Source organism: Lycium ferocissimum, unplaced genomic scaffold (genome assembly GCF_029784015.1).
Source record: "Lycium ferocissimum isolate CSIRO_LF1 unplaced genomic scaffold, AGI_CSIRO_Lferr_CH_V1 ctg300, whole genome shotgun sequence".
Classification (NCBI taxonomy): Eukaryota; Viridiplantae; Streptophyta; class Magnoliopsida; order Solanales; family Solanaceae; genus Lycium; species Lycium ferocissimum.
Window position 1 is genome coordinate 120,797 of NW_026725326.1, and position 23,219 is coordinate 144,015.

At 33.8% G+C, this 23,219-nt stretch overlaps 2 protein-coding genes across 2 annotated transcripts; one reads left to right on the forward strand and one right to left on the reverse strand.

The window, feature by feature from the left end:
• The first annotated feature begins 3,106 nt into the window (after window positions 1-3,106).
• Window positions 3,107-6,490, forward strand: LOC132043909 (uncharacterized). Its single transcript, XM_059434372.1, has 5 exons — window positions 3,107-3,277; window positions 3,749-3,981; window positions 4,631-4,711; window positions 5,366-5,716; window positions 6,283-6,490. The coding sequence occupies exons 1-5, from the start codon at window positions 3,136-3,138 to the stop codon at window positions 6,382-6,384; spliced, it is 909 nt and encodes a 302-aa protein (XP_059290355.1). The 5' UTR covers window positions 3,107-3,135; the 3' UTR covers window positions 6,385-6,490.
• Window positions 6,491-7,412: 922 nt separating this feature from the next.
• Window positions 7,413-18,753, reverse strand: LOC132043908 (aspartic proteinase 36-like). The gene is made up of 10 exons (XM_059434371.1): window positions 18,171-18,753; window positions 17,344-17,473; window positions 16,987-17,234; window positions 16,102-16,326; window positions 13,057-13,219; window positions 12,905-12,978; window positions 11,838-11,928; window positions 11,085-11,160; window positions 8,478-8,549; window positions 7,413-7,878 (listed from the first exon to the last, which is right to left on the reverse strand). The coding sequence occupies exons 1-10, from the start codon at window positions 18,395-18,397 to the stop codon at window positions 7,727-7,729; spliced, it is 1,458 nt and encodes a 485-aa protein (XP_059290354.1). The 5' UTR covers window positions 18,398-18,753; the 3' UTR covers window positions 7,413-7,726.
• Window positions 18,754-23,219: the final 4,466 nt, after the last annotated feature.

The window sequence follows — 23,219 nt, forward strand, 5'->3', positions numbered from 1 at the left end:
GTTGGTCTTTAATTTTTTTCCCTTCACCTAAAACTCCTAGGTTTCGGGTTCGAACCCTCGCTCAATAAAAAAAAAAAATTATTCAGGTAGAACTTGGATTCGCAAGGCAGAATTTTGCCTGCGAAACTCTACCTTAAGGCAGAATTTTGCCTTCAAAACTCTGCCTGAAGGCATAATTCTGTCTGAAGGTAAAATTCTGCCTTAAGGCACACCATAATTATTCTCGTGATTATTGTTTTTTTCTTCTACCAGATTCACAACAATGGACTAATCAAACTACAATAATGGGTTGATAAAACTACAAGTTGCTCTTTTGATGATGAAGAAGAAAAGCATTTTCGGTCTGTGAGCTTTGAGGAGAATGTTTATCAGGATCCATGTGCTATGGGCTGCCCCAGTGAAATTTGTGGTTGCTAGCCTTACTAAACAGGCCTGCTGTGTATTTCCATTTCCATGTAAGTAATAAATAATATGCCATATTGAGACACTTTGTTCCAGCTCCATTATGTAGCAAATGCCAGGAGAATTCTACTCACCTTTTTCAGGTCAAATTTTGCCTTGCGATTTTTTTTTAAAATTTTTTTGACTGAACGGGGATTCGAACGCGAAACCAAGGGGTTCTAAGGAAGGGCAAAAATTAAAGTCCACCAATTTAATGGGAAAAAAATTAAAGACCACCCCAAAATAAGGGCATTCCTGCAAATTGCCCACCCTGAGTTGGTTGTTCAGCCCAAAGTATTGTCAAGCGCTAGCCCAGCAACCCATTCAAAAAAAAAAAAAAAAACTTTTTGCGGCGACTTTAATCACCACAAAAGATCAAAAAATTGTTGCTAAAAGGTTCGTTACAAAAAAAAGATAAGAACAGGACTATTTATGGCGACTAAAGTTGCCACGAAAGATCGAAAAGTCGCCAGTATAGATCGACCAAAAAAATTCATCTTGAGCCTTCAAAAAATATCTCAAAGCGTGTAAAATATATGTATAATTAGTAAGTATACGTTAATTGAGCCTTCAAGAAATATTCCAAAACATGTATAATATATGTATAATTAATAAGTATACGTTTATTATACACAAATTATACAACAATGACATATTTTCTATACATATACTTTTGGGATACATATTATATACGATAACGATACAATTTCTAGACGTATGACACATTTTTTCTATATATATACAGTAGTGATACATATTCTATACAACAATGATACAGTTTTATACATATGATACATTTTCTACACATATACAGTAGTGATACATATACAACAATGATACAGTTTATATACATATGCTGGAATTAGTTAAAAAATGACTAGAAAATGGAATTATTTTGAAAAGGCTAAAAAATAACTTTTAAGATTCTTGGGCCATCAGGTGCCAATAGTTTTACCCTGATGGCCATTTGTGTCCTTTTCCCTATTATATATAGTGTTATTTACCTATAGTACCATTAAATTCAATTTTACGAAAAATAATAGTAGTTTCATTAAAAAAAAATACAAAATGGGTAAGTATACGTAGCATAAAATTTTACCGTGAATAGAATCCCTCTATTAACGCATTATTTTAAGGGATCTTCTGTTACTATTTTATCTTCAGCGATTTGTAATCTTCTATCTCATAACAAATTCACTTTTCGATGTGGGTTTAGTCCACTCGTACTCTTTCCCTAGATTATGTATACAGTGTTATGTTACGTTAACATTAAAATATGTGTACATTTTAAAGAGTTTTCCGGTGCAATGATTATTGGGTGCGCCTCTACAAGTGATAGTGAAATTCAATATCCAAATTCGATCAATCCGATTCATGCACAACTCTAGTCTTACTGAGACTGGATGCAAATTTCTGATGAAGTTTTGCAAAGGGGTATATTGGAAGAGAACTCCTTCAAACAATTGAATTTACTCAACATTATTTTGACTTTGAGAACTTCCAAGAGAATAATTCGGGTCAGTTCTTCTTTTATAAGAATTTGACATTTGCTTCCCCTATTTTATACATAAAAAATAGAGAAGTAATATGATAGATTACTGATCAAGTTATGGTGTTTCTGACAGTAGAATGCATGTTCATTCGGGATAGTGGTTTCTCTTACCTGTGTGCAGTGTGTCTTCTTTTTCTTTTTTTTCCCTCATTCGGTGATCAGTATCCGTATTGAGACCCAACTAAATTCAGATTCATGTGTCGCAAAGTCCATTTCTGGGGGCAACGCTCCCAACAGGATTTTTTCCATTCCCAAACCGAAAACCTATAATTAAAGGTGAAGGAATTCCAACCATCGCACCGCAACTCAGGTTTCTCTGTGCAATGAGTCGTTTGAGTAATATCTAAAAAAAATTCCCATTATTTAAATGATTCATTTGTTTTCAACTTTCTTCACACTCGGTTCTGTAGTATTCTTAAGTTTGTCTGATCAAATTAAATAGTTTTGCCGAGATTGAATTGAATTGTTAGACAATGATTTTTTGAAAGTTTCACTTTTAGAAAATACTTACAAATAAAAAGGTATATACAAAGGTCAAATTACTCATATCATAATTTTTTATATTAACGATAAATAAGTTAAGAATTGCTACAAAAACATTAAAATATGAGAGGAAAACTTAATATCATAAATCACAAGACCGGTTAAGTTAATATTATAAAGCCAAACATGAAGGAAGGTCTCTGTAATTACCATTCTAAAATATGGGAACAATTTATTTTGAACTTCTGATTTATCTTAAGGAGAAATTTTGATAGCCACACACAAGTGTTATAACATATTTAATACCCCAAATTCTCGTAATACCTTCTTTCATTATTGCCTAGTTAAATAAATAAATTCATATAGAATTAAATAAAGGGAGTAATTATTAAGAAATTAATAACAACCTACCTGTTCACGAAGTTGTAGAAAATACTGCAAATGGCAATAACCAAGAAATTTGCCAGATAATAAGGTGTCCCCACCCAAATAACAACATGAAGTATCACAGCTAATGTGGCTTAAACTTAAACCAGAAAATCAAGAACCACAGAAACAAAATCACACCTTATCCAAATGTGTATGAAGAGAATCAAAGTAAGAGAGGTTCCATTGATCTCATCCCACAGGTGGCTAGTTATCATGGGGAAACAAACGAGATGAGCCTTTCTTCTATTCTTCTTCCTTCTCTTCCTACCAATTACAAGCTTTACTCCTTCAACAACATTAATAATATCAATGGCTTCTCCTCCTCATCAAAGTCTATTTCCATTCATCAACCCCGTAGATTCTCCTTCCAAGGTAAATCTCCCTCTTTCTTTTGAATTTATGTGACATTTTTCGCTTTTCAAGATTCTAATTATATAGACTTTGATCAACATTTTAAACTGTATTTTTCCATGAGAAGAATTACAACTTCTAGTATTTTTCGTGTTTTCAAATATCGAATTAATCTGATCCAGTTTAGCTTCAAAAGGTAGTCAACTTGACTCTTAGGAGCAAAAAGTGTCATGTAAATATAGGACGGAGGGAGTACTACTAATAACATACTTGCATTGAGACACTATCAGGATTTAAACTTGACGTGTTTAATCTTTATGTTCTCACCATTGAACAATTGCATTTCTATAATTTCCTATTAGGAGGAACTTAATATTTGGTGAAATTGTAGTGATTTTTCGCATATGTATTTGTATTCTGTGTAAAGAAATACTGGATTCAGTTGAACCGTTGAGTGAATATTTATCTAATGTTTTGTTGAATGTGAGGCAGTTGTCAATGACTCCAATAGAACAGAGTTATCTACTGAAGATGCAACAGCAATGGAAAAATCAGATGGTGATAAACTGGTAGATGAAATGGATTTTGGGGAACTTTGCGATGAATTTGAATGCATTAGCAGCCCTTCTGTTGAAGCTACTGCTAGGCAACTTGTTAGAGATATTCTTGAGCTTCGTGAAGGCAATCGTGCCCTTGGTACCTTTGCTGTGTCTGTCAAGTACAAGGTTGGCCATACTAACTTGTGTTTCTTATACTATATATTCACTTGCTTAATTAATTAGTACTACATTTTTTATTTTTTTTGTATTCTAATGCTACTTGGGATAAACAAAAGTTGACAAAAGTAAGAGTTTAACTTTTGTACTCTAATCAGGTTTTCTAAAAGTAAGTACAGGTAATTATCAATAATTAGTGGGATTAGTTACCTGAAACTAAAGTATGTTACTTGTTACAACATGTTAAGATACTCAATAATGTAAAACTTGTACACGTGTCAGTGTACTTAAGGTAGATTCGGAAACTAATGGTTTTAGCTCATTAGTCTTGAAAATGGTTCATAGACCGGAACCTCAAAATCCTGGATCCGCCTCTGTTCATAGTTAACTAATTCGATAAGCCATTGCCAGACAAGAAAACAAGTTATGCAAATTATCGCTTGGTATCGAATTTCAGTTATTATAGATATGACCCTGTCTAACTTTACGTTGCTTCAACTATACCTGGTTTACTGGTGTAGCTTCTTTTTACTGGTGCAAGTTCCATCACGTAAATATTTCACCAAATTTGGCAGCACTAAAATTATATGGACCACAAATGCTCTGGATTATAATCATCATTTAGCATCTCAATCTATTGCCTCATAATCAAATGCAGGATCCAGTCAGAAGTTTCACGGGGCGAGAGAAGTACAAGAGACCACTGTGGATAACTGACGCACTACAGAATCCTAAACCGGTAACATTTTAATAGCTTTTAGGTGCCTCTTTGATTTGTTTAGGGAGTGTTAGGGATATCTATTACACTTAACAACCTGGACTTACAACCTTTTTTATGCAAAAAGGACATATACAAAATACTGGGGCTAATATCTGAAACAGTAGTAGTGTTAGGAATTCTAATAAGGGGAGTTAAAACCCCCCAAAAAGGAGCAATTGGGGTTCAAACTTGGGACTTAAAGCAGTTTTCGAAATAACGTTGCCGCTTCACTAGAAGATTCCTCAGGTTGAGGTGCTAAAAATAATTGAGATAATTACAGTCCAATGCCTTTCAGTGATCTAACTTACAAAATAGCCAGCATACATAAATATACATAATCAGTGTATATATTTTGACTAGCGCACGTAAATGATTTTGGCCGGGCCAAAAATGAAAAAAGCCCTAAAAATATGCGTATATAATATATGCAAAATAACTATTTTTACACTGTTTTTAAAGTATATTTTTCCAACAAAAATGATTCAATTGAACCCCCTTCGGACAATGTAGCTAAGCACAAGGCCTGAACTTAGGTCTTTGCACATCTAGATCATTGGGATCTTTACCTGGTCTATAGCATTCAGCACCATATTCTAAACAAATCTACATTTCCCATTTTTTATTGCTCTGCAGAGTGTGCAAGAAATGGTGATGTTATCAACAAGTGTGTTGAATATTAAGTGGACAATAAAAGGAAAACCGAAGTCTTTGCTTGCTAGCATAGGAGGGGGTCTGATCATCAAAGTGAACTCAAGATTCACTTTGAATCAAATTAGTGGGCAAGTAGTTGAGCATGAAGAGCAGTGGGATATATCAGGATCATCCATCATTGCTCAAGCTTATTTCTGGGCATCGCGACGACTCTTTGCCACTGTTGAAGCTGGAAAAGATGTTGCTGATTTTGTCAAGGACTTGAATTCTAAATCTGCTGAAGAGAATAAGGACATGGATGTCTATCCTGACCCTTATGGTGATCCAGCAAAGGTAATCCTTCTTAAAAACTTAAAAGTCTCAAATCTTGAAATTATTTTATTTTATGGTACTTTCTTGTCCAAATTCATACTCATTAGGAAGGGCAAAGTAAATATTTTGCAGTTTTGAGACTTCACCGGCTCCAACCTACCCCGTTTGACATTCCTAGTCTTAATTTGATGATATAGGTGGTAGTTTATTACTCCTTTGCTCCGTTCATACTTTCCTTTTAAGTCTGCCGGAATAAAGAATGACATATTTCTTTATTTAGAAACAACTTAGTTTTAAATTTCTTATTACCCCTTAATGAGATTATTTATAGTCATACAAATGTCCTTAGTTTGAGTTAGACCACAAGTTTCAAAAGTCTTTCTTTCTTTTCCTAGAACTCAGCGTGTGCACTCAAATACCACCACATAAATTGAGACGGAGGAAGTAAATAAATTAAACATAACGAACCTACGGAGTTGTAGATTTGGAGATTAGCTTTATATATCAAGAAACTTTTGCAATGTTTTATGGCATTTTATAATTATCTTGTCTAATCTGACGAAAAGTTGTGTGCTTGTATGATCCAGTTCTTTCAAAGGGATGACAGCTTTCAGAGGGATTTTTACCAAATTGCATTGCTCCTGGCAGTCATATATTTTGTTGTACAGTTCTTGAGGACAACTTTATGAGACCATTCCCCGAATTGCTATAAGCTTTGTATAATTGTAATTATTAATTGATGTTTGTATCTAAATACATACTTGAGGAATATATCATATCAAATTTTATTGTGTCTTTATTTCATCCTTTTCGTTCCTCCCCTTAATACAGCTTAAACAAAAGAATTATATATTCCATGCCAATATTATACGATTATAAATTAAAGGAAAAGAAATGTGAGCCATTTGGGTGCGTTTCTATTTCTACAGCTTGTTGGGGGAAAGTTGGGGCAATAAACCCCCTCGCTTCGTTCATTTTTGAGCTTCCAATCAAACTTGGTTGAATTTCAAATCAAAGTCGTTCATTAATCCTACTAGTCAAATACAAGAAAAAGAGGAATCGATCTTGATCTTACCTTTTCAACCTCTTGTTTTTTGTCCAAATGTTCATCTTAAAAGAAGAGAAAATAAGCATCTGCATTGGGAGGACCACAAAGGAACTCTTTATTTGCACATCCAACCATCAAATCAGAGACCAAAGGTCCAAAGCAAAGCTCGATAAAACAGAAAATACCATCGTACATCGTGCTTCTCGGAAAATCTTTACTATTCCTTTTAGTCCGAATATAAAAAGATACCACAAATTTTATTTTATTTGATTGAAATTCCAACATTCTCAATTTTACTCTCAATATCACTACCTTATAAGAGTGCATGCTATGTTTAAAACTACAAAATTCCAAAGATAACTATTGAAATGTTATATGAACATCTAAGACCAGTTAAGCCCTTTTACATTCCTAACCTTTGTGCACGATCTAAGACATAAAATGAAACACATAAAATGAAACAGAGGACTATATAACACTATAATACACAATTTCATTCTGCTATCAAATGCATCCCGAGGCTCAAAGCCTGAAACAACAGTTCTTATCTAGCACTCATAAATTAGAAAATACTCTAACATGACATTCTCACAGAAAAACAGGAGTTAATTTACCTTTAAAATAGAAATAAACTAATGAATAACATCAAAAGAAAGAAAAAGGAACTACCCCATCAAGTAATGCTTGCATCTCTTCAATATCAGCATCTTCCATAAACGTGCCAAGAGAAAAAGCAGGGAAATAAAAGGAAACAGAATAAGAAAAGAAATACTTAGACCAGCATCTATGAGGACGGTCCCTATGTGTTAGAACAGAAGAGAAACTGCAGCAATTCAGTTTCATCAAACAAGTGCTGTTTGTATTCGTGTAAATGTCATGAATCATGTTGAAGGTATAAGAAGAGGAGTTATAATTCCAAAGAATCATTATATCGCGGAATGTCATGGCACAACAATGACTCCCTGTACAGTTTTGCTGGTATCTCACTTCAACAAGTTGCATAGGATGGAGATTACTAGTATGAAGAATGTAAAAACCATTCTTGAATTCAAGGTAGAAGCTGATGAAATATTGTGAGAACCCACACTATACACTTTTCCAGAAGTTCCATCTCTGACTTTGATGCTTGAAGAGCCTGAAATAAAATTAAAGAACAGTTTAACAAAAGTCTCATCCTCAAAATTAAAGAACAGTTTAAAAACTCTTCCAGTAAAAGTAATGACATCGTACTGAAAAACAGAAGATTTTATCATATCGCTAAAGATAGCACACGTGAGGAAGCGTCTTGAGATATATCACAATAAAATAATTACAGGTGTGCTCTCTCTAACAACGCAAGTTTTTAGATGAGATAGTCACGCAACTTTAACAAGGTATCATAGTAGGCAGAAGTTTTGGTTTCGAGTCTCACCGCCCATTATCAAAAAAATAAAATCACGTTTTTGGCCCCTGGTAAAAAATCAGGCCCACATGTGATGGAGCATACAGGGATATAATATAATTAAATAATTAAAAATGTGTTCTCTTTAACAACTTAAGTTTTCTGATGAGCTGGTCACGCATTTTCAACACATACAACATGCATTCTCCAAATCTTTTTCCTCATAGTTAACCCTCCACAATTATATTTCAAAAAAAAAAAAAAAAAAACAAAGAGAAACCCAATCATATAGCTAACATATATAACTACTATAATAACCCAATCCTTGAATTAAATGCTAAGGCTATACTCACAGTTATACTCAGTCCAGCCAACACTCTGGTTTTCAAGATCATAAACAACAACCTTGTTGGATAACACAAGATCTGCATCAAAATATCAATAAATTAATCAATCACGAAGTAGTAGAGTCAACTATATGAAGCTTCTGATCCATTTTTTCTCTACACAGGTCATTTCATTCCAATCCAAAAAATCTTTGCCTTTTAAGCCATATTAGAAACTAGATGCAAGTGAGGAGTGATGAAGCAAAATGTCCAGTCGACTCTATAGTGACTAGTATTCTGTTAATCAATACTCCCTCCGTTTCATAATAAGTGGTTCTTTTAGCTCATGCACATTCCTTAAGAAATTGCTCATTCCTAGAAAATTAGAAGTGTTTCTACTAACTTATCCCTGCTTACATAATTAAATGCTGAAAAAGAAAAGGTAGTTAATGAATTTTGATTATTTAAATAAGGGCAATTTTGGAAAAATCTGCCCAAAGTATTCTTGAAATCCTAAAGCACCACTTATTTTGAAAAGAATTGAAAAGCCTAAAAAACCACTTATTATGGAACGGAGGGAGTAACATGTAACACAGAAATAGCCTCCTTTTCCAACTTTCAAATTAACATTGGTAATAACTAATTAAAAGTAAGCTTTAACAAATATCGCTATGGAGTATTAATTGTTACAGCAAAATAAAAGTGGTTATGCATACTACCGGTAACACAACCAAATATTTTACGTGCTCAAGGTGTGGTTTAAGACGTAAGCTTGTGACCAGCTAAACCGTTAAAAGCAGACAGTAAATGTGATCTAAGCCAAAACGTCAAGAAACTTATTGTGACCAACTAAGCTATTCATAATCTTTTGATTCCTTCATTTGGACCAATATTTTCTTTGATTTGAAATTAACACAGAAATATGACCTTTGATAAAACTCTTAACTATGATAGTCTATAAATGATACAATCTCAACTTTCACTTTATTTCACTAAAGTCACTGAACTTTTTTTTTTTTTTTTAAAATAAAAAAACCATCGATTTTCCAGAAGTGTCAAGAAAGTTACTAAACTATATTTTGTAACCAAAACGCCACTCAACCTTGTCTAATTAAGTATCACAGAAAGTCATCAGGAGGAAACAAAAGAGACATTTGATATGATACTTCTGCAAAGTTGAATGACCTTTTGGTACCAAAAGATTGTGTTTAATGATGTTCTGTACTACCTAGGCATAGTTCAGTATTTCTTTTGTTATACAAAATAGTTTAGTGACTTTTGGTCATACTTGGGCAAAATTAAGTGATGTTTTGTTACAATAGAAGGGCTTGTGACTTTGGTGCTATAAAATAAAAGTTGAATAACCATCTGTTAAACTACCCTGTTGACTTTATCATTAATATTTTGAAGGAATGACACTCCGGGTCCTATCTTATAATAAATAGCATCAATGGACCAGAGTTTTCATAATAAAAAATTGACTTGCACGTAATATTAGCAAGAGATGAAACAAATACTACGACAGTAGTTTAAAGTCTATCATGAAACTAGTTTAAAATTGAATTTTAAATTAGTTTGAGTTCTTTTATAAATCTTGTAAAAATGGTGATTCTAGATTCAGATAAAGGAGGGTTGCAATAGGCCGAAGGCTACATAAAAGTCAAACTGAAATCCTTAAAGTAATGAATATGTTAGATCATGCTCGTAATGAATTGGTCCACCTTTTCATAGAAATCTCATCTCTATTTGAAAGCATCTCCTCTGGAAAACTCAACGAATGGAGCGAAGTATATAGAGGATTCTTTTCTGGCCATTCCAACTTAGGTGTTTCAACATAGTTTATTCATTGATTTAAATAGTAATGAAATTATGTCAAATATCTTAAGACGTCATAAAATGAAAAGTATGTTGTACAAAATTTGTCAGGAGCAATTTTGTTTTCAAGATTATTAATTTCAAGCCATCAGCAAGTCAACTTACTATTTGACTCCAATTTCAGGTCTACAACAAGTATCCTAACACCAGAAGATATCAAATGCCACCAAGGCTTAGACAGATGGGGAAAAATCATCTAGTGTTTTTGTCTCTGTTGGAATTGAACCCTGATCTTTAAGGTTCGCACACATTTCATTGACCATTAGGCTACAACCTTCGAGCTATTGAATCAATAAATAATTGGTATCAACAACAAATGCATAGATTGAATATTCATTATCTATAAGCTGGCTTCCGTATACACATCCTCCCTGATATCTGTGTATGACCTAGTAGCACGGAGGACCAAACCATTCTCTTCGATCAACTTCTCTAAGGCTTCTTTGACGACAATTTTAAATACTTTATAGCATTCATCAATTGCGGCCTGAAGTTAAACGTGTTTGGGACACAACTTCCCACTTATGTTATCTCTAGTATCTTAGGATGGCAGCTAGCTTAACCAACACTAGATCAAATGCCACTAAACTGTCTTGTACTCACACTTGCAGAAATAACATTGAAAGAAAAGTTTGGCACTAGTTGGGCAAGATATAGTTTTCATAAAATTAATACTTCTGAAATGTAATTGATTTACTTCTTGTTCTTTTGGAAAATAAGTTGATTTACTTTTATATGCAGTTACTGGTCAAACAATACCTCCTAATAGAGTTATTTCCTTTCCATCCTTTGTCTGCATTCCACTGTCCTGCCAACCAATACACCATTCATTTTCCTGCAAAATTAAACCCAGAGAAGATATTCAAAACAAAGGGTTTTTAAGTCATGTTAACCAAACTACAAATAAAGTGCATCCAGTTGCCCCGTGCATATCAAACTGACCCATCTTTTAGTACCCTATTGTTTGCATTGGATTACAACATAATTTATAACTGAATGAATTTAATGGTAAAAATTCATGGAAGTTAGACAAACTCATGTGAATATTTCCAATGCCAACACTTGTATAAAAATCACCTAGGCAGATGAGATCAAATAGAAATGACAGCGATACAGCTCACAAATGCTAGGAACAAATCTAAGATAAGGAAACATTGAAGATCAATCAGTTATTCCAGAAATTCGTGAAGACAAAACAACAGGCCTATACTGACTAGCTAAGTTACTCGGACTCTTCAAAAGTGTTGCCGCATCCGTGTCGGATCCTCTAAAAATACACTACTTTCAAAGGATCGGACACGCACCCGACGACATTTTAGGAGAGTCCGAGTAACTTAGCTGATGAGTGAATTCCTACCAGATAATGACTTGAGAAACCAAGTAACAGCCATAGCAGTCAAAGGATACAATATATGCTAACAGGGAAAGAAAGGTTTTCTGGGTAAACTGGAAAATCTAATCTGATTAAATAAAGAAAGAGTTGAAGAAATTCAGTAAAGCCAGATTACTTACGCCAACTTGGAAAAGATAATCGTGGGGATAAACTTTCAAAGACAGAGAATTAGCAAACTGAAAGGTTACAACTGGGAAACCATCATCAATCCTGCACCACCAGAGGAAGAGAGAAGTTGAAAAAGATGAAGATTAAAGGTTATTAACATCAACTATCTGAATTATGCCGATTAATATCCGGAAAACTGGATTAACATAAGAATGGGTTACGGAGCATTATTAGTATTAATGAACGATCTAACCACCACTGAATTAAAAACATTAATACATCCATGCACCCATCATAAAATTGGAGTTTGGACTACGAGGAAGCTAATAGAGAAGTGGCTAATCACAAGAAGCCAGAAATTTGAAAGGTCAACTCAGATACCCTTATCAAACAGATAAAAAACCTGCAGAAAAATGATTCTATTTTCGATCTACTCACTTTACGCAGCATTAAGATTCAAAGCTACGGAATTGGGAGAATGATGAGACATGCTTAATGAGTCATCATATTTGTAAAAAACATTTTCTTATATGCATCTGCAGTATAGAACTGTTAGGTACCAGTTCCTTAAGGAAGTTAATAAGCACCTCCAAACCCACTCAACTAATGTTTGCAACTCTGAATTATAACAAACACTCAGTTTTCCCGAGTGGACCGTCTACCATACCCCTACCCCCCCCCCCCACCCCCCCACCCCCGGGGGGACAAATTTGTGTAAAAATTTTACCAACTTTGATGATTTTATCTTGCCGCTAGCTGTACAACAAAGTATGACAAACGCTCTCGACTCCTGCAAATGAGCAATTTCCATTTCACCACTCATACATATTTTCCAAAGGTCATTAGCAGATGCTGGAACGGAGGACACCAAAAATTACCTAATATTCAAAAAAAAAAAAAAAAACTAATCTTAGCTGCCCTACTATGTTATAGTGTACATGATCATTTCTTCTTTTTTTTTTTTTTTTTTTTTTTTTGAGAAAGAGTGTACATGATCATAGAGGAAACGAAAAGACCTCACCAACCAAATCCTAACAGAAAGGATTACGATGTTCATGTGGAGAGGCTAGAACCTTACTTTTTACTGTAGAAAAAGCAGTGGAAGCTCCCCTCAACAAGATGAGTCGGTAGATCTGGCTGCTTCACCATCAACTACAGTAACAGACAGAATTAAGAATCAATTAGGAGGAAATGACTTTATACATGCACTTTTCAAATGTCTAAACCCACCTTGTCCATGAGAGCACTATACACCTTGCTAGGAAGATATGCTAACGTTGTACCGCTGTCAATTATTGTTCCTCTGTTGGATCCCGCATCAAAGATAGTTGTAGAGACGTCTAGAGCTTTCCCATTAATCTCAATTCCCTTCATGACGACATTATAATGTGGCCTGAAGTGGAAAAATATATAGTTAAAGTCAAGAAATAGAGAACAGAAGGAGTCAATTTGATGTTAAGACAAATACAGATATTAACAGTTAAACATATGATGGTATAATAAAAAAAAGGAGAAGCAAGAGAAGTGATGCGACCAGAATAGCAATGCAAAAATGAAAATCCCATTAATCAACATAAATGCAAGTACTGAAGTTTACAATATGGTGCAACTACAAGTAGTCAAAAGAACTTTAAATTTCGGTTTTCTATTTCTGGATGAGTTAACTAATGTCATTTTTAGTACCAAGAAAGTACAAAATACATACAAAGGAAGGGCCCAGATTCCAGCTCTAAAATTAAGAGAGCTTTAAATTGCTCCATGTTCTTTTTCAAAATGTTGTAAGTCCAACGCTATTGCATCTCAAAGGAAGAACTGGACCATTTGAACTACTTCCTTTACCAAAGTAAATCACCACATTCTGTTGAGGTCTCAACTAAGTGTTTTTAGGGCTCCAAACGAGTTTATTTGCTACCACATTTGTACCTTTACATGCGTGCAAGTATCACTTGAGCACGTGTTGCAGCAGCTGCCAACTTTAACGTTGTCATTAGGTTGTAATGTGAACAAATCATCAATGTTCCTACCCTTGCCTCACCGGTGACCCCTCCCCCCTCCAAATGGATAATTTTGGGGCGGGGCGAGAGATTTGGAGTAACCAACAACTTGACAACTTGGTTCCACATCTAGATCGTGAAATGCTTAAGCAAATAATTGGAGTGAGGGCAATGGGTGAAGCAGACGTGCAAAGGAGAAGATCATATGCCAGTAAACAACAATAAGAAATAAAAAATCTAAAACTCGTAGCAATTAGCGGCGGTTCTATTCATGACAGGAAAACTTTAAACACCATTCATACATATGTCACACACGCAATAAGATATTGCCAGGACTGGTGTCAGACTCTTATTTCCACAATTTTTTGTTTTCATCTCAATTAATGAAGCAGTCTAAATTTACTCGAGGAAAAGAAAATATCGTTTGGAGAATTTTTTTTTTTTTTTTATTTATTTGGGGGTAAGGAGAAATGGATTCTTTTGATGTCCTCTTAAGAGTCTCTTTTAGAGTCTTATATAGTTCATTGTTTACATTCTAGTTTGATATCTTTAATGTAAAATTCATATTTTCTTCAAAAGTCTGCTTTTATAGAACATTTTCACGTATGGGTATTCTCCTATGTTTCCCGAATTCCTGCAGTCTGTTCACAAATTCTGCAAAACTAGAGTCTCACTAAATTCTGTTTCTTTTCAAGAGTCTGCATAGAATTAAATAATTTGAACTTGAAGGAGGTACAAGCATATTTGCATTTGTTCTCAAATCGGTTTATGGAATTTTCTACAGAAATAGACCTTAGAATCGATAAATACTATTCTAATACTTCTGCCTCAGAAGGCTTCCTTCAGCTATGGATAGCTTTCCTTAGCAATTTGCTTCCTTTTGAACTGTTACACAATTCCAACTTTTTCCTCCTTTTATTTTCAGATCCTTGCCACTTCTTTCCATCACTGAGAACAGTCTTCGTGTTTGACTTTTCTCCAGGTGTTTTTCCCATATATCCATTTAACGCAATAGTTTCTACCAAAGTTGCTCGGACTCTGGTGCGGGTGTCCAATATAGGTGCGGATCTAGAGGTAGGATCCTTCATGATCTAAATTTTAAAATTCGGGGGTACGGATACCGGTGCGCGAATTCAGCTAAAAATAATTCAAATATCTAGAAATAGAGTTATATGTCAAAATTATGCGACATTATGTGGAAAAGTTACAAGGTATTCCAAGGAGAAATATTGATGAGGAGGAGAATCTTAGAAGGAGATAAACGGAAATGACTGACATAGAAATTTCTATATACAAGATGTTCCGTATTCTTCAATTTCACCATAGCTTTTGTTTTGATTACAAAAATCATTGTATCAGTCCCGAATTTCTCCATCGATTTTGGTCAAAGTACCAAAAATCGGTTGACCAAATCCGTTACGGATCCTACACCCACATCCACGTCGTGTAGACATGGGTGCGGCACCAAAAGTGAAGAGTTCGAGCAACTTAGGTTTCTATCTTACTCAGCACTAGATCTACACTAGTTCTAGCTCAGGGGGATGCTAAAGATAAATTATCTACCCACGTCCACATTAGTTTCTTCCTGGTTACTTCCCTCATACAAAACTAAATGAAAATTTCCAATCCCTATAGAGTCATATTAATGAAGAAAGCAACCCGCACGGGTGGCTCAGTTGGTTGAGCATGAGGCTTCCATAATGGAGGTCTCAGGTTCGAAACCCCCGGGATTTGCCTTCTGGGTCCAGCTCGTGACACAGGGCTTGCCTAGAGCGGGTTATCTCTCCTGTGAGGTTTGCGGGCTATTGCACAGGAGGGGGGTTCACTCTGTGCGCACCCGAAGGGTAGCGGCTGCTAGTTCCCATGTCATCAAAAAAATATTAATAAAGAAAGCATATGTTCTTTGATTTCTATGATGTTTCACATAACTTATTATGGATATTCTATCAGGCATGCGTATGGATTTTGCTCAATAAGATATGAATCAATTGAACCTACCAGTAGAATGTATAACGGATGCAAAGCTGGAAGAATGTAGCACAAATTTACAGACGAATGGTTGCAGTCTACCTTATTTATATGGAGCAGAATACCAGAAATCATATACAACTTCAAATAAGATGATGCCAAATCTTAGTTCAGTATCTGACTCATGTCAGATGTTTGCGTGAATGGCCTATTTTTCAGTCTCCTCCCGCCCCCCCCCCCCCAACCTCTTTTGGGGAAGGGGTGGGTAGGGGGGAAGCAGGGAAGAGGAAGAGAAGACACTACATATACTTACTCATTCGGGACTAGTGGTGTTGACTTTACTTTTGGCTGAACAACTTGTCCAACGGCAAATATGCCGCCACCATTGCTGCCATCTAGGCAATGTGAAAAAACTTTGTTCACCTTCCCAGATAGAGCTAGCTGTGAAATAAGGGATGAGTTTGCTTGTCCGAAGCCAATTATTCCGTCAACTGCTTGAGTAGATGAGCCTAGCTCTCCTGATTGTTTAGATGAGCACCTATCTTGGATCAAAAACATACATGTCATCAAGAGATAAATGACTCGTATACAGTATCACAGGCTTGAGTGGCATAATTTACATTTACGGAACTGCGCAGAGTATATGGTGACAAAACCAGAATTAGCAATTATAGGAGGAAACAGCAAAGGATCAAAACCATTGAAAACAATCGGCTAGTAAAGAAGTTACTTCATTGGATATTTAATGAGAAAAGCTCATTTTCCACTGTCAGTACTAATTCCTCGTTAAAAAAGTGAAGGGAGGAAAATAATACAGAAACTAAACATTTTTAGTAAGTATTACAGAAGCTAAACGTTAACAATATAACAACCTAATCTGGATTTAAAACTTTATCATGCTCGGTATACAGAATAGCAGAAACACATATAACAGGTCATTAGAACTTTCAAAGTATTGAATTAACAGTGATGTGTAACACACCTAATATAGACTAAGATACTGAAATTGTTCCATTAACCCATTCAAGAGTCCATTGACTGAACTAATATAGGATTGGGAAACAATATACAAAAGAGTCAGTGTGAGGAGAAAACAATTTTTTTTTTTTTTGGCAAGAACTAATTAGCATCCAACCAAGTCCAGCATGAATTCATTTGACAAGAATTAATTAGCATAAATAGATAAGGATAAAAGTACCCAAATGCTATGGAGCTATTCATGGTAGTGGTTTTAAGATCCCCAGAGACTTGATCAAAATGAATGTAATCTTTTACAAAGTATCCAGAAGTAGAGCTGCCGTCTCCATAAGTAACCTGATATTCACAGGGTGATCCCACCCTGCAATCTGAGTAGGGTGCATTGAACATATCAGTGCAGAAGTCTTGGTCGCAAGAAACGCTTTTTCCTGTTGCTGAGGCTTTTAAGTCATACAGCGTCAAGTCTATCTACATGTAGTATAACAACATACATCAGAAACGAAAGAACCAACTGAATAATTATATCACAATCCATTTTCTTTAAACAGAACAGCAAAGGGTAAATGATCATGCGTACCCCAAGACTGCTTTTTGAAGGACATCTGGCACAGCCAGCACAATTCACCCATAAGATGTCGCTTCCAGTATCTACCTGGACATGATAGTCCTTTGAAGGAGTTCCGATTGTAAGTTTAGTGTAATACAGCCTGCATCATTTTTTTCAAAAAAAATAACATGACCACAATTTCACTAGAAAGAATGTGCGTACATGAATTATGCAATGCCACCCCTCCACCACCACTGCCTTAACACATGTCCTGCATATGCACAGTATTTTTTTTGTGTGTGGGGGGGGGATTGGATGAGGGGTACAACTTTATATAATATGACCTTCTAACTTGTCATGATAGAACTCGCTGAGCAAAATAACGGAAGCACCACATCAATCACCATGCTTTCCTACTATATGAACACTCAGATGCCCGTCTCTAAAGACAAACTACAAATATAAGAAACATCCAATATCAAGGCACTGCAGGAACTTATTCGCGTTGTCAGTCACACCAAAAGATATCCAAAGGAATCGCTCTAATCAGATTACAATATACTCTTTGATAAAGTGCATCTTTCTCCAAACACAAACTAGGATCAGGAAAATATAATCTCATATGTTTCTCCATAAAAGCATAAGAATCACTAAAACATTAACAAGTGAAAAGCTAACAACTCTATATGTTTTTCCCTGTTCAAGAATGAAATAGGAAATAAGCAGACACAAAATATACTAAGTAAAACACAATCTCCATAAGACAAAATTTGACCAAAGAACATAAGTCAACCAAGTTCATTCATTTCTACAATCAACTTTTGTAGCAATAATTACAAACAAGTAGAATTACTAACGCGGCATCAGTGGGTTGGCCATTGCCACCCAAATGGAAGTCAACGGCAGCAAGCATTCTACCGTGGCGTCGACTATCATGTTCTTTCAGTTCATTCAACACTGTATGAACTCTACCACGCCCACCATATTTATGCTTCACATTAAACACTACATTATTACTTTCTCCCTTCACCACCAACACCAAAACCAATAACAATATTAAACACCCTTTTCTCCTCAGATCCATTATCAACAATTGTCACACCCAATTCCCAAAATCCAATCTTTTTCCTAGTATATCCTTCTAAATGTACAAAACAAGTTTATATTGTACTCTATATATATACACACACACGGAGAGAGGTGTGTGTGTATGTATGTATGAATGAATGGATCTTGATGTGAAGGTGAAAAGCAAGGAATTGTTTTCCTTTATATCACTGGATAAAAAATGTCTAGTAAAATATTTGTTTTTTATGACTCTCAGAAGGAGTCGGTTGTGAAAAACCCAAAGGGAAGAAAACAAAGAGAGAGGAGAAAGTGTGTAATTGTTCAAATTTAGTAAACAGAAAAAAATGTTGATTTAGCACTCTAGTTCTGTAGTTGTGTTTCAAATTTTCAAGGGTAGGAGTATATTTTATTTATGTAGTAGTAGTTTCTTGGAAATTTTCCAAGAGGTAACAAACAATTGCATAAAGTATACGTATGCATAAGGGTTATCTTGAGGAGGTTGGGGGGGCGCGGGGGTGGGGGTCTGAAAAAGAGAAAGGAGGAGGAAAGATTTATATGATGCAATGGTGTAGCTCACGTTTGTCGTCATTCTTGTCTGCACATTACATTCTCTGTTCCTTGTGATATACCCATTTTTAGTAGCATTCAATTTTTTCGGCTTCTCTTTTAATTTCTACAATTTTCAATTTCCTTCGTCTCAATTTATCTGACATTATTTTATTATATACACAATTTAAAAGAAAAATAAAGACTTTAAAATTTGTGATGCAAAACAAATCTTAAATATTTATGTAGTTGTAAATCATCTAATAAAATTAAATCGTTCGTTAATATAGAAAGGTAATATTAGTGTGTCAATATAAATTGTGAAGAGAGAATAGTATAATTGCACTTGTTGTATCAAGTAGTCAATCTAATTTTTCAGATAACAAAGTTCATAGTATGTTCTCAAGAGAAACAATAGAAAGGTCATAGTATGTTCTCAAGAGGAACAAATAGAAAGGATACACTGTATTTATTTATTTTCATAAAATCATAGAAGTAGTTTACCTATAATTTGATAGGATTAAATTTCATAATTCGACTTATATATTTCAAAATTTAACTGGATACACTAATGTAAAATCTCGGGTTCTTTTATCTCCTGACATGCTTAGCTAAAAAGAAAACCAAATTTAGACTCTTGTAAGTCATGGATGAGTTGTTTAGTTAGTTGGAAGAACAAATTTAGACTCTTGTAAGTCATGGATGAGTTGGACTGTTTCTTAACTATTAAGGCAACCATACAACCTTTCAGATACCACTATTTAAACTAGTTGAAAATTGTTTGTTGATGGAAAATTTTCAAGTTACGCGTTTTCAAATTGAAGGGGACTACTAAATGAATATAACCTATGACTTTTTTAATGTAAACATGATTGAGTGTCAACAATTTTTTACCATTATAGATCATGTTCTCATATAATATATCATATGGTTTGTCAATATTTCATTGTGAATTTACTTGTATATATCTTCAATGTAAAAATATTTTTTATATCATACACAATTCAGAAAATTTAAACTCTTTAATTATTCGGAGCTTCTCCTTGTCCGACAATTTCCTATTTGCTAGTTAATTGCTTCTCAGTAAAAAGCTAATTATGTGTTTTAACAATGCACATGTGCACCTTAACCCATATAAGTATGGAGTGCAAGCACATAGCATTATCCATAAATGTTCAACTTCTCATATAAGTATGGAGTGCAAGCACATAGCATTATCCATAAATGTTCAACTTCTAATAAACAAGAAACATAGTAGAACACAGACGGCAATCTCAAGAAGATTAAGGATTAAATAACTATAATTAACACCACCTTACAAATTACAACGTTATTAAATAATGATTTGCAGTATTGTCTTATAATCTATATATATATTACTAAAGCCAGGCAATAGACGAACGATGTGGCACCTCTCTTTGACCTAGAATTTGATTTATCTTTTTTCTTCTTTTTTGGGGTTTCTCTCATAAATTAATTCATATTATTGTAATAATAAATCAGAATCATTAAGGGCCTGTTTGGAAAGCCACCCATGTAATTGGAATTAGGTGTAATTGAGTGTAATTACACAATTTGACCTGTTTGTTTGACCAAGTAATTACACAGTTAGGCGGGAATTTGATGTAATTGAAAGGGTGTAATTACACTCTCCAATTCTCAAGGAGGGGTTGAGAATTGGGTGTAATCACACCCTGTAATTACACAATTACTTTTTAGTTTGTTTCTTTTTTATTTATTTTAATTTCTTTTTATTTTTTATTTCTATTATTTTAATTTCTTTTTTATTTTTACTTTTTTATTTTTTAAAATGTAATATTTCTTTTTATATTATTTATTTTTTTCATCTCCTTTCTTCTCATTCCCAACCTTTACTTCTTGTGGTTCCATGTAATTGCTCGTATTTTTTTGGTTTTTTTATTTTATTCATTTAGTATAACCGTGTTATTATTCTAATTTTTGAAACTACACCTCTTAATATTAGAAAGAATGAGTCATTAACAAGCTTGGCATATAACGAGTGACGTTATTAAAGTAGAATTTCGTTGTGAATGAGGTTATAGACTTATATTTTCCCTTTCTTTTGAATTATTTACTTAAGTTACATTGGAACTTACTTATGTAATATTGGAATTTGACATAAGAGTATTATGTTAAACTTTTTCTTTTGGATTTTGAATTTAGGTTATATTTTCAATTTTAAGTTCTTTGCTTTTACATTGCATGTTGTTTATTTTTCACTTACATTTGATGGATTTTTTGTGTCAAACATTTGAATATATTTATAAATATTATTTTTTTGTCAAACATCCAATCGATGACGTACTCACAAAAAAAAAGTCTCCTTTAAGTTTTATAATTAATTAAAATTAAATATTATTAATTGGAAAAATATATATCATTATTTTTTACAATATTAGTTACAAATATATGATTATTAATTAATATATTTTCAAGAAACAATGTGTTATTAAATAACTAATTTAATATCATTTATAAAGACAAATATTTTTAAAATATTAATTTTAATTTTTTTATAATTAAATTAAACTAACTGTGTAATTACACTTGTGCAACCAAACAGCACGCTTGTAATTACACTGTAATTACATTATAACAAACAAACAAGTCATTATAATTATACTCTTTGTGTAATTACTAGGTACGTGTAATTACTACCCTGATAATTATACCAATTCCAATTACCATGTGGCTTTCCAAACAGGTAGCAACGTTTCTCATCCATTATAATTTACTCTTTTGGAAAGACCATTAACTATTTCTATCCTCCAATTAAACCAAACAATTAATTCATATTAATGCCTATATTTTGTCATCTTCTGTCATATTTGCTGTTTCCGTTAATTTGTCCTTTCATGTGCTATACTATGATTCATCAGTTTGGCACTACTATAAAGCAAAAGTGATTAAACCATTAGTTCTAATTTTGTTCTGATCTCAGGACGAAATTCTGTCATTTTAATGGTGCCAAAAAGATATATGCTGGGAACCAATTTCTCCCTCATTGTTGAGTCTCTAAGTGGCAAGTGCAATGTATTAATTTTCAACTTTAAAATAATGCTTCATAGCTTGCAATTTCTAACTTTTTACTGGATGTACATTGTACAGTTTGATTTGCTTGAAAGTTTTTATGATTATATGTTTACTAGAAAAATTCCATTTACACCCATTAATGAATAACTTCTTTTGCTAATAATTATGTCTGTAGTGTATCTTATCTTCTCACTATACTAAGTAACTAACAATGCTTTAACGGTTTTTATTTGTGCAATTAGTAGTTTTAAATGGAATTTGTGTACTTTAATTTTAATTTAGGTTAATTATTTACTAATACTCCTTGAATCTTTCTTCGTTATATAAAGTTAAATAATCTTCATTTGTTATATATAACTATATATTACATATATTAAAGCCTTTAATCCGCTCTAGGAAAAACCAAGTCTATGAATTAATGTATGGATTAATTACCCATATCTATGTTGTTTATAGTAAGTGTTTTCTACCTCAGAAAGCGGGATAGCTTTAAGTTTGTAAGTGGTCTACTGTTTTTTTTTTTTTTTTTTTGCATGTCTTTCACAACCGTGCAAAGCGCGGATAAATTCACTAGTGCTAATTAAGGAATGATAACTTAGAAGACAAAGGGTTGTTTGTTTGTTTATACAAAATTGTGAAGGTCTTAATCTATCCAGCGTTTTCTTTGTAATGTTGTTTTTCTCTCCAAATTATGATATATAACTAGAGCTTGACGATGTTAACAATCGAATACTGCTAAATTGAACATTCTACGACAACAACTATCAAAATATACGTTAGTTTGTACAAATAAATCATATGACTACAATTCCATGCACTTTAATATTATCGGTCGTTGGTGTGCTGTTGTTTATTGAATGTATCCCTTTTAATGTACAACTAAGGTGAAAACTCTTGAAATTGACATGCATGCATGTTGGCCTTGAGCAGAGGCGGACCCAGGATTTAGATTATATTGGTCAATCTTAAGAATTTTAGTATTAAACTCATTATATTTTAAAAGTTATGGCTTCATATCTACTATATATACAATTTTAATAATTTTTTACACATAAATTTATACTCTGTGTCGAAAGAATTGAACCCCCACTTAATAGGCTAGATCCGCCCCTGGCCTTGAGACACTTGGAACACTTTGAATAAAATAAATTTCAATACATTTATTATATTTTTCTCTGATTGTGTAGAAGCTGAAGCCTATATATATCAAGCAGAGCAGGATTTTGAGATTCCGGGTG

What these genes read in the sequence shown, in the direction of transcription:
- LOC132043909 (XM_059434372.1), top strand. Translation starts at nt 3,136, where the DNA reads ATGAGCCTTTCTTCTATTCTTCTTCCTTCTCTTCCTACCAATTACAAG. An exon ending in CCGTAGATTCTCCTTCCAAG is followed by an intron (nt 3,278 to 3,748) that starts GTAAATCTCCCT and finishes AATGTGAGGCAG; the next exon opens with TTGTCAATGACTCCAATAGA. An exon ending in CTTATGGTGATCCAGCAAAG is followed by an intron (nt 5,717 to 6,282) that starts GTAATCCTTCTT and finishes TGTATGATCCAG; the next exon opens with TTCTTTCAAAGGGATGACAG.
- LOC132043908 (XM_059434371.1), bottom strand. Translation starts at nt 18,397, where the DNA reads ATGGATCTGAGGAGAAAAGGGTGTTTAATATTGTTATTGGTTTTGGTG. An exon ending in CTTCAAAAAGCAGTCTTGGG is followed by an intron (nt 17,235 to 17,343) that starts GTACGCATGATC and finishes TACTACATGTAG; the next exon opens with ATAGACTTGACGCTGTATGA. An exon ending in AATAGCTCCATAGCATTTGG is followed by an intron (nt 16,327 to 16,986) that starts GTACTTTTATCC and finishes GATCCAAGATAG; the next exon opens with GTGCTCATCTAAACAATCAG.